General features: G+C 40.2%; 2 protein-coding genes across 2 annotated transcripts; both read right to left on the reverse strand.

Moving 5' to 3' along the window:
- Positions 1–294: 294 nt before the first annotated feature.
- Positions 295–7,228, reverse strand: slc19a2 (solute carrier family 19 member 2; the record flags this gene model as incomplete). The annotated part of the gene is made up of 6 exons (XM_080526419.1): positions 295–2,250; positions 2,497–2,638; positions 3,045–3,237; positions 3,501–3,759; positions 5,154–5,708; positions 7,106–7,228. 6 exons carry the CDS (start codon positions 7,226–7,228, stop codon positions 2,071–2,073), a joined length of 1,452 nt encoding a protein of 483 aa, XP_080382545.1. The 3' UTR covers positions 295–2,070.
- Positions 7,229–8,108: 880 nt separating this feature from the next.
- atg3 (autophagy related 3) lies at positions 8,109–13,186 on the reverse strand. The gene is made up of 12 exons (XM_080526421.1): positions 13,028–13,186; positions 12,417–12,458; positions 12,193–12,242; positions 11,990–12,057; positions 11,755–11,862; positions 11,558–11,607; positions 11,232–11,322; positions 11,070–11,104; positions 10,808–10,963; positions 10,508–10,635; positions 10,018–10,086; positions 8,109–9,712 (listed from the first exon to the last, which is right to left on the reverse strand). The coding sequence occupies exons 1-12, from the start codon at positions 13,097–13,099 to the stop codon at positions 9,631–9,633; spliced, it is 951 nt and encodes a 316-aa protein (XP_080382547.1). The 5' UTR covers positions 13,100–13,186; the 3' UTR covers positions 8,109–9,630.
- Positions 13,187–13,883: the final 697 nt, after the last annotated feature.

Raw genomic sequence — 13,883 nt, forward strand, 5'->3', positions numbered from 1 at the left:
ATCTGCAGCTGCTCAAAATGTATCCTCTTCAACAGCGGTCTCTATCCACTTTACTGCCATTGTCATCCCCATTAATGGTTATGATATGAATGAATGAATGAATGAATGGTCTTTATTGTCATTGCTACAGTACAGGTACCAAACAACGAAATTTAGGAGGGGTGGCTCCCCTGGTGCTAGGAATCTATCTCTCTGGTTGAACTTACACATAAATGTACACATTTTATTTAAAACCATTTAATTCTCTTCGTCTTCCTTCTTAACTTAAAAATCACAATGAATAAAAATGCCCCCACACATTTTAGAGAAGAATGTATTATTCAGTGCTAAAAAAAAAAGTGGGCTGAAAAATATAGCATTTGATACACATAAGGACAGACAACAGTGTTAAAAAGGAAAACAGAATGGTGAAATTGTTAAATACAATTTCCAAAATGCATAAGTAATACATTGTTAACTTCAGACAGTCATCTAACTAAATTTAGCAACCTTTAGTATAAAAGCATACATTTCAAACATTGACAATTACAAAATGATTACTATGAATAGACATCATTGTAAAATATATAATAAGTGCCCATAAATATAAGGTGCTTGAGACAAGCTTGACTTCAACATTTACTGAGTTTCTATAATTTAACAGCTTCAAAGTATTAGGATTATCAGCTTCACTATACTCATATGGCTGTATAAATTGTAACTTGTGAAGGCAATACTTTCAGTAACCACAAGGCATAGCCTAAATAAATGATTGTATCAGTGCACAAAATCAATTAAAGCTCAAACAATTCAATGGTTTGTTCCAATGCACAGCAATGGACTCATACATTCAGATTTGGCACAGCCGAAAACGTTCCTCTGCTTTGTTACCATCAACAGTTTATGAAAACCATCAACACGTCCTCAGTAGTAGCTATATATTCAGGAGCACAGCAAAAGTGATTACAGTAGTACTACAATATATAAATATGGGCCTCATTTTCAATAGCTTAGGAATACCATTAATTTGGTTAATTTCGTACATTGTTGTCTTAACACAAGATGTTAACAGACACACATTTATTACAGATCCATTGGTGATAAATCACAAATCTTAGAGACAAAACTGATTTCATTAAATCCCCCCCCCCCCCCAAGTGTGTAACTTCTTTAGTAGTTTGAATGTAACAACTAAGATTGCTTATCTGTGCTGTTATTTTGCTAGTTGGCTGATTGTAACATTATGGAAAACTACACATTATTACTGTTATTTAACCCCTCACTATCATATAGTATGATACACTATATTTGTTGGACTTTAGGCCTGCATGGTCGCTTAAGAAAACTAAGGCATAAGCGGCTAAGTTATTATGCTGAATTCCAATTCTCTTCCTTTCTGGCAAAGTGTGCACACTAGTGATGCATGGGTCGGCCATTTAAGAACCCACACCGCCATTTAAGGACCCACATATGTTTTATAGACATGGCATGAGCCTCCTCTACCAGATATCATCCTGATAAAACAATGATCCGAACCTGACGGAGGGAGAGAGAGAGAAAGGAAGGTGAGGGATCAAGGAGAAGGTGAAAGAGATAGAAAGAGGTTGACAGTACTGTACATACAGTAAAAAATGAACGAGAGAGAGAATAAAACGATTTAAAAATAAATAGGCAGTCAGTGGCCCAAACAAGGTGAATAAAAATGTAATTGAACATAGAATCGTTTGTCATTTTAATTTTAGAGGAATATATTGTCTAAGCCTATAACGTAGGAAACAAAATACCAACCCATAACATAGCTTTCATGGTATTAGCCCATAGAATTTGACCCGAACCAGCCCGACCAGATCTCACTATTATTTTGTTTTGACCGGACCCGTGGGTCTCGGGTCAACCCTGGCATCACTATGCAGGCACGCGTTCACCCTCCCTCCTGGATTTATGTGGTGGAAGCTGCCTCAAGCCTGTGCTTAGTCCAATCCAATGCTTTTAAATCCATGAGGCAGAGTTAACACAGGCACACTTCAGAGAGAAGGGTGGAGAGTTGAGAATTCAAACACTAGTGTGTGGACTTGTTCCTTTGTATACAGGTCACATCTGTTTGCTCTGTTGTTGCTCATGGAGGGTAGGAGAGCCAACTGAGTCTGACTCCGTTTCCCCAGTATCAGTCTGAGCCTCTAGTTGGGATCCTCTTCTTGATGCCAATTTATATAAAGCAGCCAGAAGGAAGACAACTGCTATCACAGCAAAGTAGCAAGCATAGATGAGAAACTGGGAGGGAAGGAGAAAATATTAAATATACATTTTTACCTGGTTAAATAAAGGTTAAATACACATTTTATAAATATTGGGAAATTCCACCGTTAGGATAAAAAAAAAAAAAAAAGGCTTGGTGGAAAAGTACCGTAATACTTCCCTCTCATTAATAACAAGGAATACTCTCCAAGGGTATACATGTATGTTTAAAAAAAAAATCCCTTATTTATTACGGTAGTTACTTTCTTCATCTGAACGTACCTGTGGAAAGATGTCCAGGCCCAGCCCAACGTTATCCACAACAGTAACAGTCAGGAGAGTCTGTAGCAGCAGAGCAATGAAGGTGTTTACTCCAAACACTAAGGCATACCGCTGCATGCTTAGGTTGGCAGCAATCTGATACCTGAGGAACAGAATAACACTTTTGAAATACCATATAAAAGATGTTGCAACTGTCAGTTTTACTATTACTCATTTACATAGAATTGATTAAACAGAATTACAACTACACTTTCACATCCATAAATTGTGCTTGATAAAACTACTACATGATTCTGTTTATTAAAAACAAAAAAAAACACTGCTCTCACACAAATCTTGAATTTACATAAATCAGGAGAAACCACTCCTGGAACTGGTGTAAACAGTTATACTTGTTGTCAAATGTAACAAACCAGTTCTATATTGTTGAAGAGCTCTAGCTCTATTGTTGAGCCTCTAGCCCCAAGCAAAGTTGGACATGTATTTCACCCAAGGGTTAGGGTTAGAGGTCAGGGCCAGAGTTTTCAGGGAAACTTTGACATACTCACGTAGCAATAGTTATGAGCAGCATGTAGGTTGCTCTGAAGAGGACGTAGGAGGTGTAGCACACCCATATGTTCCTGACTTTGTTCATGACGTACACTGCCACAGCCATAACCACGGAGAACATGCAGAGAGCCAGCTCTCCCCAGACAGCCCAGGAGATCTTGACGAAGCCCACACCGAAGGCAGCTAGTGCACCTGTAGATGGACACCACACAGTAATACGCAATAACAAACACCAACTATCCAGTCTGCCAAGCTGTGAACTTTGACATGAATTCAATTTGTGAGCAAAAATATCTTCCATGCTCCCCTGTACAGCATGTTAAAATACAAGGCAAGCTCATTAAAGTGCATGAAAGTATAAACATAGTAAAAGAAAATATTTAGGCAATGGGTTAACAGATTAAATATCGGTCACAGGTTCAAATCAACCGTAAACAGTTTTTCATGAGTCTTACCTAGCAAGGTTGCGACTGTCTCCACATAGCCATTGTAGATCATAAACTCGTGAGAGGGCAAGACCTTCTCCCACAGGGCCTGTGCATAGTTGACCACCTGAAAGTAGCCACAGGTGGACAGGGCCCACCACACCGACCAGGCCAGAAGGGTACGGCTGGAGTAGCACTGCAGGAAGTCTTCCCATAGGATTCTCAACACTTCAACTAGGCCGCTGTTACCGCCACCACCATCACCATCACCGTCAGTGGCCTTGGTGACCTGAGTGAAGACATTTTACACAGGGTTGAGTAAGAGCGGTGTGCTTGGCTCACTAAGCTGCTTTGAGCGATGGAGCAAGATTGCACTTCAAGGTCAGTTTTGGAAATGTGTTGCGAGAAAGAGAGACTCCACTACGGCAGATAGAGACTCCACTACGGCAGCATGTAATCACTGTAATAGACTCCACTACGGCAGCACATTCCAAACCAGGGATATTTTTTGGTTTGGTGTATCACATTTGCTCAATAATGCAGTCTTTTCAATGACAGTGAAATAAGTGATGCCAATATTTGTGTTTTGGAGTGTGAGGAAGCAATAGGCCTACTTGCGGCAGCATGACACCTGTTACATGTGCTAAAAATATATATAAATAAAAAACAGCAAAATCTGTCACAGTAAAATCTCAGTCAGAGGGAGCGGAACTTTCCTCAACCAGAAGCCTTGGATGAGCAGTGAGGTCTGCTTACTGCTGAAGGCACCCAACGCTGCTTTTATCAGGTGATGCAGAGGCCTACAGTTCATCCAGGGCTAACCTGAAGAGGGGCATCAGGAAGGGCCAAACACAACCGCAAACAACAGATTGAGGAACACTTCCAGAACAACGCTGATCACCAACCCATGTGGCAAGGCAGCCAGGCCAGCCTCCCCTACCAGCACTGACACTCTACCCGACAAGCTCAACCACTTCTCTCGCTTCGACTGGGACAACAAGGACCCATCCATCAAAACTGAGCCCCCCCCCCAGACGACCAGCCCCTCCCTGGCTGTCTGTGAGGTCTTGACTGACATTTTTAACGGTTCACTGGCCCAGGCAGTTGTCCCCAAGTGCCTCAAGTCAGCAACCATCATGCCGGTGACAAAGTATTCTGCTGCAGCAATGAATGACTTCCGCCTCATTGCACTCACTCACCCCCATCATCATGAAGTGCTTCCAGAGGTTGGCCCTGGCTCACTTTAAAGACCAACTACCCCCCACACTGGATCCACACCAGTTTGCCTACCGCCCGAACAGGTCCACTCCACCACAACAACAAAAGGAACATTGCCTCCCAGTATCAGTGTACCCACCCCCCATACCTCTACTGGCTGCACACTCAGGACTTCAATTTAGCTTTTCACTACTGTTTGTTTGCACATACTATATTTATTACACTAGACTCTAGTTAGACCTATTGCCCTTGTTATTTATATATCATACTGTATCATAACTGTTCATATCATATTGATGTACATGTCATGTTCACTTTTATATTCATTTATTTATACTCACTGTAATACCTTGCATTGTCTACATTATCATGTCTTTTGTAGATGCCAAACTACATTTCATTGGTTCAGTACTATTCTTTGCCATGGTGCAACAACTATCAGCACCCATCTGATAAGAGACTCACAATGATGTTAAGAAGAACTTTTCTCTCTGTGTCCTCCACTTCCTCCATGGGGGCCCTGCTGTTCTGATGCGACAGCTTCCCCCCCTCCTCTGCCCCGGGGCTCTTGTGGAAAAACAAGCTCTTACTGGGCATGGGCAGAAACCATGGAGCAGTGGAGGCCAAGATGGCCGACACCAGAGTGATGACGCTGAGGTAGAACAGAGGGATATGACCCACGGACACTAGGACCTGCCCGGTCAGAGAGCCAGTGGCGGAGCCCAGCAGGGTGATGCTGCGACAGTAGCCAGTCACTCTCTGGTACTGGGTAGGGTCCACCACACTATAGATATAGGAGTAGTAGGCCACATCTGTGGCAGTGGCGAGCCCGTAGAAGAACTCCAGGAACTGCATGGCCAGCACTCCCTGAGCTTTCACCAGTATCACATAGGTCACCACAAAGCTGGCAGCCTGCAGGATGAGCACAGGCTTGTAGCAGAGGTAGTCCGTAGCCAGGAAGACAGGGAAGAGTAGCACAAGGTAAGAATAGGTCCATATTGGGTAGATTTCATTCACAACCTGCAGACAGAGGATACAAATGTGTGTAAATTGCTAATATAGAGATCAAACACTGAAGGAGGCCATCTTTTTCCTCCTAAATACCTTACTTTGCATACATCATATCTGGTACACTACTAACTTTATAAAGGCTTTGTATCTCATGGTAGCTGTATTGATGATGTGGCTCAATCCCTATGCTATTAGATAAAAGCCTATTGCATTGGACATAATATGTTGTAATTGTACTATAGCTACTGCAGGAGTTGCATGCCTTACTACAAGGGAATAAGCAAACATCAGAAAAGCAATAGTGTGAGGATTAACCTTTCACCCATTATTAATTGCCTCCAAAAAGGGTTCAGAGCAATTATTTTCGGATCAAACAGGATTTTAAATGAAAATATTTGGCATTCCAGAAACAAAGCATTCCAAAGGTTGCAATCCAGATTAGCATTAGCCCTTGTTATTATCTGTTCCCGTCTATGTTGGTTATATTTCTTGTACCTATTTGCAGATAGCTTTCACCAGCTTCGGGGGTATATTCGTGATCGAGACCGTCAGAAACCCTGCCTCTCGCTCTGATCTGGCGCCTTGTGTCCCAACCACAACGACCTGCTGTTGAACTGTCTATAACTTGCAATGTTCTTTCTACCCTGTAAAAGGGAAACTGAAGCCTCTCGCCCGAACAGACCCCCCCCCCCCCCCCAACTAACAAAAGGAACATTGCCTCCCAGTATCAGTGTAGCCTACCCACCTCCCATACCTCTACTGGCTGCACACTCATGACTTCAATTTAGCTTTTCACTAATGTTTGTTTGCACATATTACACATATTTATTATACTAGTGTAATACACTATAAAAGGGAAACTCTGAAGCTGCGTTTTTGGACTCAGGCCTACGTTGAATTGTTGCTCAGATCTTGGCTGGGCTCCTGTTCTGTGTGTCTCTCTTGCTTGCAAGCAATTCATAAATACACAACTCACAACTGTGGCATGACAAGTCTTGATTTCTTGAATTTCACCTCCAAAGAGCCACAAGTACAGAGTGGTTACCCTAGGTTTCTACCACAAGTTATCTGCAATACGTAAGGACTTTGTCAACATCAATGATTGACCTCAGTATGAGTAAGACGCGAACAGAGATGAAGCTGTCATTGTTAGTACCGGTATTTGTCGGCGGAGCAGGTTGAGATACTGTTAACGATGGGAGCTTGCTCAATCGAATCTTATCTGGCGCATATAAGTAGCTAGATAACGTAGCCATGTCTAAGCAATAAAAGGATCTAACACTAGCTTATTATATACATATCCAGTCAACTAAGAAATGCGATGTTGGTGACCGGATTCAACAACTCCTTTAGATGTAATGTTTGCTGTGTTCAACTGAGCACGTCCTACTCATCCTCCCACTTACCTCTGTTTCAGTCAGGTTTTTGTCAGGTCCAATCAAAAATGCGTTCAGGAAAGGTTCAGAAGGTCTAAGGTTAGAGAAGAATCCATAAACACAAAGCAAGATTGTAGGATAGAGTTCAGACATGTCAAAGACCAATAGAACATGACCTCCACACACACCACTGGAACGAGCAGATTAATTCTGACAGCGCGCGAGGACAATTATTGCGAGTCGCAATAAAATGACGACAAACTCCTTGACCAACCAGATGAAAGAAACCAAAGAGGCTCGCCTGAGAGGCAACACATAACATGTTTACAATACAAGTATCGTAATAATTATGTAAATCATGGACTGCAATGCAAATATTATATAATTCTTGCAAACATGATCTTTACCACGCGAACCAAGTACGTAATGTTGACTCCTTAGGCTTGTTGTGTTGGACTTCCGGGGGGTATTCCATCAATATCGCTAAAGGAAAATCCAGGTTTATTTTTGATAACTCTCGCGAGATGTATCAAAATAATATATCAATTATATATATATGTCTCGTGAGATTTATCAGAATAAGCCTGGGTTTTTCTTTAGCGACGTTGATGGAATACCCACCAGCTAAAAACCAAAACAACAAAAAACATGAATTATCTTTGAATAATCAAAACCATCAACTGAACTGTGCAATCAATACATCTCTCAAATACCATAATGATGGTATCTGTTCACTAAATATTGATAAGTGGCTTTGAAATAATTCTGTACCTGGGCAGCTTTCAAATAACAGGTATATACTATACTGTAACAAGAAGCACTATGGGTATACGGTTTACAAACGATTGGATAGAACGAGAGGAAATAAAATGCCTGGGTTTGGAGAAAAAACGATATCTAGACAATCTAGACCTAAAATATACAGTAGTCTAATAACTACTAATTACTCTGATATACTGTATATAGGCTGTTATTTAGTAATCGCCTATTTCTGTTGAAATTAAAACAATCCACTGGTAATAGTTGAGGAAATCTTTATTGATAAATGTAATTTACTTCAAAATATTCAGAGTGTTTTAACACTGTTGGATAAACAGGCGATAACAGAGAACAGGCCATGGTGCCTGTCCAGCTGATACTTGGAAATGAAAGTACATGGAATCACTTAAGTTGGTATATAACGATCAGTACTTCAGCATTAATGAGTGAGTTATACCATGCTAATGTTATTGAGACAGAGTATAGTTAGTTAACAATGCACTGTGCAGAACTTGTCCAGAAGAAATTCCTTTGCAGAAGTTAGTTAAAACAGTCTTGGGTGGTTTCTGACGTATCATTTGAAAAGACAATCAAGACTCCTGGTCTAAGAGACTCTTATAATGTACGCGCATGATGCTAGATCTCTGCACTGCAAATTCAGACAACCTTGACGGTCATTACAGTAAATGTTCACACAAAGTACAATACAATCACTTTGACACCATCTTTACAGGACAAGACAGAGGAACTTCCTAATTTTTCTGAAGTTGTGACAGAGGAAATTGCAACGCTACATTGCAAACGAAAGACACCCACTCCAATTAAAGGAACCAACTCCATGTTTGGCCATGGGCCTAACATACAATTTTACTTTCAGGGTGGAATCCTAACTCGAGATCCCCATGCATAAAATCTTGCATTGATGTCAATGGGACATTTGAGCGATGGTTCGATTTATGCAGAGGATCTCAAAATATGATTCCACCCTCAGAACAAGCATTAAGACACACTGGCATAGGTCTGAATCAGTTTAACAAGGTTCAGACATTACTCCAGCAAAGTGCATCACACTAAAAAAGCTTAGTGCGGAGTGGACAGAAAATGCTTACAGAGAGGAATTTATATCAATGACGCTTACAAAGATGATATTTGGTTAGCACTTCAAGAGGCAATTATTGTGGAGAGAAATGTGCATATACGTATTGATGAGAAGAAGAAAAACAAATTGAAATGCCTGTCTGTCAAATAATTAATTAACTATTAAATATGGGTCCTGTCCAGTTACAACCCCCAGCCCCATCTCCAAAGAAACTAAAATAGATCTGAAAAGGTCGGATAGGTAATGTAGTATAACCAAAATGGTGAAACTTCTGACTTGCCAATCAGAGGGCAAATTGGAGCTTCCACCACCTTGCTTATACAAATTAAACCCTTTCAGAGCGACACAAGTGTCAAAGTGGATAGGGTTGTTTTTTAACGGGGCCATTGTCATCTTTAAATGTTGTTGAGTGCAGAGCGGGGTATGTGCCAATTAGAGTGAGAATCTTCCAGACAACACTGCGAGATTGGTCACCACATAAAGCCATTATCATTGAGAAGGAGATGAACCAACACCTATCCACCACTCAGCGTTCCAATGATGTATCCCCCCTACAAAGTGTCTCAGAGTACCCAGAACGTTACCAAAAAAAGTAATTCTGAGAGGAACAATCTCCATGCCAGAAGACAGCAACAGAATTTCAGAACCTTTCACACTCAAAGATATTTGCAGGAGCACATGATCTCTCAGGACAAAGCTACATGGTGAAATTCCTTGTGTAGTCGTATTCTATCGTGGGAATGACGGCTTGGACAAATTTCAAGAAGATCAAAAGATACCTGTAACTTGGAGTTAAGAAATAATTGTAGGCAAGAATGAAAAACAAATAGTGAATTGGTAGTACGACAAAATAGTCATCACACTATTCCTCTCACGCTTTCTAGTAGATTGGGTGACATTAAAATACCGGTACTGTATTGACAAAACAAGAACCTTCCACAAGTATTTTGACTGTGACTGCCTGAGTATTGTGAAAAGCTCTGTATCTTCACAGCCATAATCTCTGTAAATATACTAAACTGTAAAGCAGCATTGAAAGTACTTCACTAACAAAGCTCTATGTAGAGTTCACTTAAAGGGATACATATGCACTCCAAGTTCTCCTCCTCCTTCTGCAACGGTCTCAATGATTTTTTTCATCACTTCAGCATGTCTGGAAAACATGAGCAGCAACATTAGCTTACTGGGTGTCAAAAAGCTCTCCGTCTACAAGTTTTGCAGTAAGATCACTTCAAGATAACAGCATCCTCATTTTCACAATGATAACCAGGGTCAGATGCAATCAATTTGGTTAGTGAGTTCTCTGCATCATAAATCAAACTAGATTCATTAATACATACATTTGACTCACATTTGTGCTCAATTTCAATGACAAATTACTTCTAATACTTTTTGGAGAATTTAGGAAATTGGCTTGTAGCAGACTATCAGGCCCTACTTATAACTACTGAGCAAATATATAATAATAAACAACCTTTGAAATACACAAATATTTGGTGGTAGATGTTAGTCATTTGTGTAGGTTATGGTTGTGGTGTAGGTTATGGTTGTCATTTGAGAGTTCCCAGTCTCACCTGCAGGGGTGGACAGAGCACATAGCAGGAGGCGGGAGGTTCGGGTGGTTCTCGATAGTCACTGTTTTCTTAACATGATCCTGACTGATGTCCTCGTACATTTGATCCACTGTCAGGGGTTGTCTGTCCTATATGGGTTATTGGCACATATAGAATCATCAATATTAAAAACACTTCATATGATCAAGGATACACTATGACATCAGATTCTGCATTTGGATTTATTTCCTTGATGAAACCATGTTTAGTGGGATCCGCGAAGCAAGAACTAACTTTAATGAACCTGATCGATCAACTTACCTCATCGTATCCAAATAGCCAGAGTCGAGGAGTCTGGTAATATTTGTCATATGTGATGTAGAGGTCATAAGTTCGAGTCTGAAGAATGGCGTCTTCGCACCCCGCCTCAGCTTTGGATTTGGAGGAATCCACCATTTTACTAGTGTCCAGAGTTGCCTGAGGAAATGGCAAAAATAGGATGTCTAGAATGGAGGATATCACTTCCTTAAAAACAATAGTGTTCAGTAGATATTACAACACTACAATATGCAGAACATTTTACCTCATCTGTTTCCAAAAGACCACTTTCCTCATACTCTGAAAGAAAAGAACATGATACACCATCATCATCATCATGCAAAGCATTTTGAAACTGTTGAGATGTCTCTCTATTATTAATAATGAAGATTGAAAATTCCTTCAGGAGTAAAGAGATAGTCAGTACCTTCCATATCTGCTGCCTCTCCTTCCTCGTCCTCATCCTCATCATCACCATTCCGACAAGTGCCAGAGTTCACATTCATGTTCATATTGTCCTTTAAATACAAAGGAGTACAAATATCTTAGAGATGTCTGCAGTGGCAGTCTCATCAATACAAAGGAGGATTTATTATCCTTGACCATCAATTACAGGCATTCACATATAATATATATATATATATATATATATATATATATATATATATATATACGTGAATGCCTGTAATTGATGGTCAAGGATAATAAATCCTCCTTTGTATATATATATTCACATAAATTCCACAAATGTACCTTATTGTCCAAAGAAATGTCACGCACAGCTTCTGTTACTCCCATTACACCTAGATAAAAATAAATAGGAGACCTAAATTTAATGGACAAACCCAAAAGTGAATTTTATAAATGATTCCAGACACTAATGCCTGACAGCCTATACATATTGAATGTACATAGCAGAGCAAAACACAACATAATATTGCTAGGCCAACCAGAGTTGTGATAGGTGTCTACCCATCCCCCATCTCCATCATCCTCCTCTATTATAGCCTCCAGTTCATCAGAATACTCCATCTGTTTACAGCGCTTGTAGCAGGGAACTGCAGGTGCACACAGACTCAGAGGCATTGGTTAAGGACACAGTAGAACTATATAACTATAGATATGTGCATGATCATTTATGCCCGGATTTAAAAACAAGGATTCAGCCCACTGTGCTTCCCTTACCATTAGTAAATAGGAATTGCTTATCCTTGGGTAAATAGGCCTTCACCTTGGCCTCTTCCCCAGTTGCCCTTAATGGAATAAATATGAGGTTATCTTTGATTCCAGCACATAACGTTATATGTGATGTTATACTTGAAGACCTAGTGCAGCATGATCAGTACAGATATGCCATGCATGATTGCATACAAAAGAATCTCACTTACCATTTCCATGTGGGGCAGTGGTGAACCAGATGATCGCCTGCAGCAACAAACTAGCAAGAGAAAGAAAGGAGTTAAGAGCAAGTTGGCATAGTTCATTCAGTTATCCTGTGTCCTGCTCATTCTCTGAGAAAATGATGAGACAGCAACACTATCAACATTGTTCCATGTCCAAGCCTGAAGTTGCACTTCAGGAGCTACAAATGATAGAAAGAGGGTTTGCTCACCTCCTCTGGTGTGATAACCCCAGTCTCTTTAAATTTTGATTCCTGAAAGACAATGTCAATAACAACACATTTGTTGATTCAACATATATAAACGAGATGGCATGGAATATGAACATTCGCTTGACTAACAGACTTGTGTCAGTGCCACTTGCCACAGTGCTTAGACATTCCTTTCTTAATTGCATGAGAGAGTTCTCAAAGAAACTCAACACTTGTGTGAAATCCCCCTGGTGTCCTCAGGTGGTGTGGAATGACTCAAACGGATACAATGTACTCTAGCATGAGACCACACTTCAAAGCCAAAAGACGTTACAAATGTGCCATGTATTGTTGTACTGAAATGTTTCTAAGCCATAGGCATAATATATCTGTCAACTAGTGACTGAGAGCTCACGGATTTGATTTTGCTGCGTTGTTTGCTAGTAGCGTCTCGAAAGCTAGCTAAATAAATCTGCAGTCAAACATTATCTGACATATGACTAATTGATGAGATTCATCTAATTGAGAGTAAGTTCAGAGTTGGTGAAGCATTTCGAGTTGCTAGGTAGTAGCATGTTAGCTTCCTCCACATCCTCCTCACGCCTGACAGACCAGTCAGCTTTAGTTCTTACCTTCAGAACTGGAGTGAGAAACTCGGCCACTCCCAGAGCTGTGCCTTTTACAGAATTAATGACGTTCTGCATGTTACATCTATACGCTCTCCTGACAGATCGAAACGTCTTCAAACGCCAAAGGATTTCAGGTTTTTAATATTTGGGTCTGACCAAACGAAGAGATTGTTGACTAAATGTGAAAGCAACAGATCACATGACCTCTCATGTCAATCCCTTCCGTTGTTCAATTCTCGCGAGCCTACACGTCTTCACGGGGTCGCTGGGTAAGTATTTTCCTTATTATAGATTATTATTATTATGGTATTTTCAGTCATATCTAGGTCGGAGTGTTTTCCATATGTCTATATCTACGAATACAATGAACTTATCAAATATTTGAATATTCTGTGTGCTCTTTCTGCACTCAAAACAAATCCCCCAACCTGCAAAAATGAGTCCTGCCTGCCTGCCACAACTCCTCCGGCTGGCTCGATTGGGGTAATATGTATTATATTAATTTTATTCAAAATTTTTTTTTTTTTTTTTTTTTTTTTTACTATCCACTTGATTTTGTTGTTTGTTGATTTTGTATTTGAAATTGCAAATACAACTGTCTGTGACTGACACCATTTGTGAAATTGTAGGTCCTATGAGTTGGCACAATTGGCATGAAGAATGTCCTTCTCTCACTTCTACTATGCTTGGTCTATCTCATGAGTGAAGTGAGGTATTGAGTGTTGGAAAATGTGTTAAGCAAGTATTTAGGTTGTCTGGTATTTACATCTTTAGTTGCTCTCCTAGTTGCTACCCAAATAGATCGTTTGATCCTCTGTCAAATTATGGTAAGTGTATTTTCCTTGTTTTTCAATGAAGA

The sequence above is a fragment of the Nansenia antarctica genome (genome assembly GCF_963989245.1).
Source record: "Nansenia antarctica genome assembly, chromosome: 3".
Taxonomy (NCBI): domain Eukaryota; kingdom Metazoa; phylum Chordata; class Actinopteri; order Argentiniformes; family Microstomatidae; genus Nansenia; species Nansenia antarctica.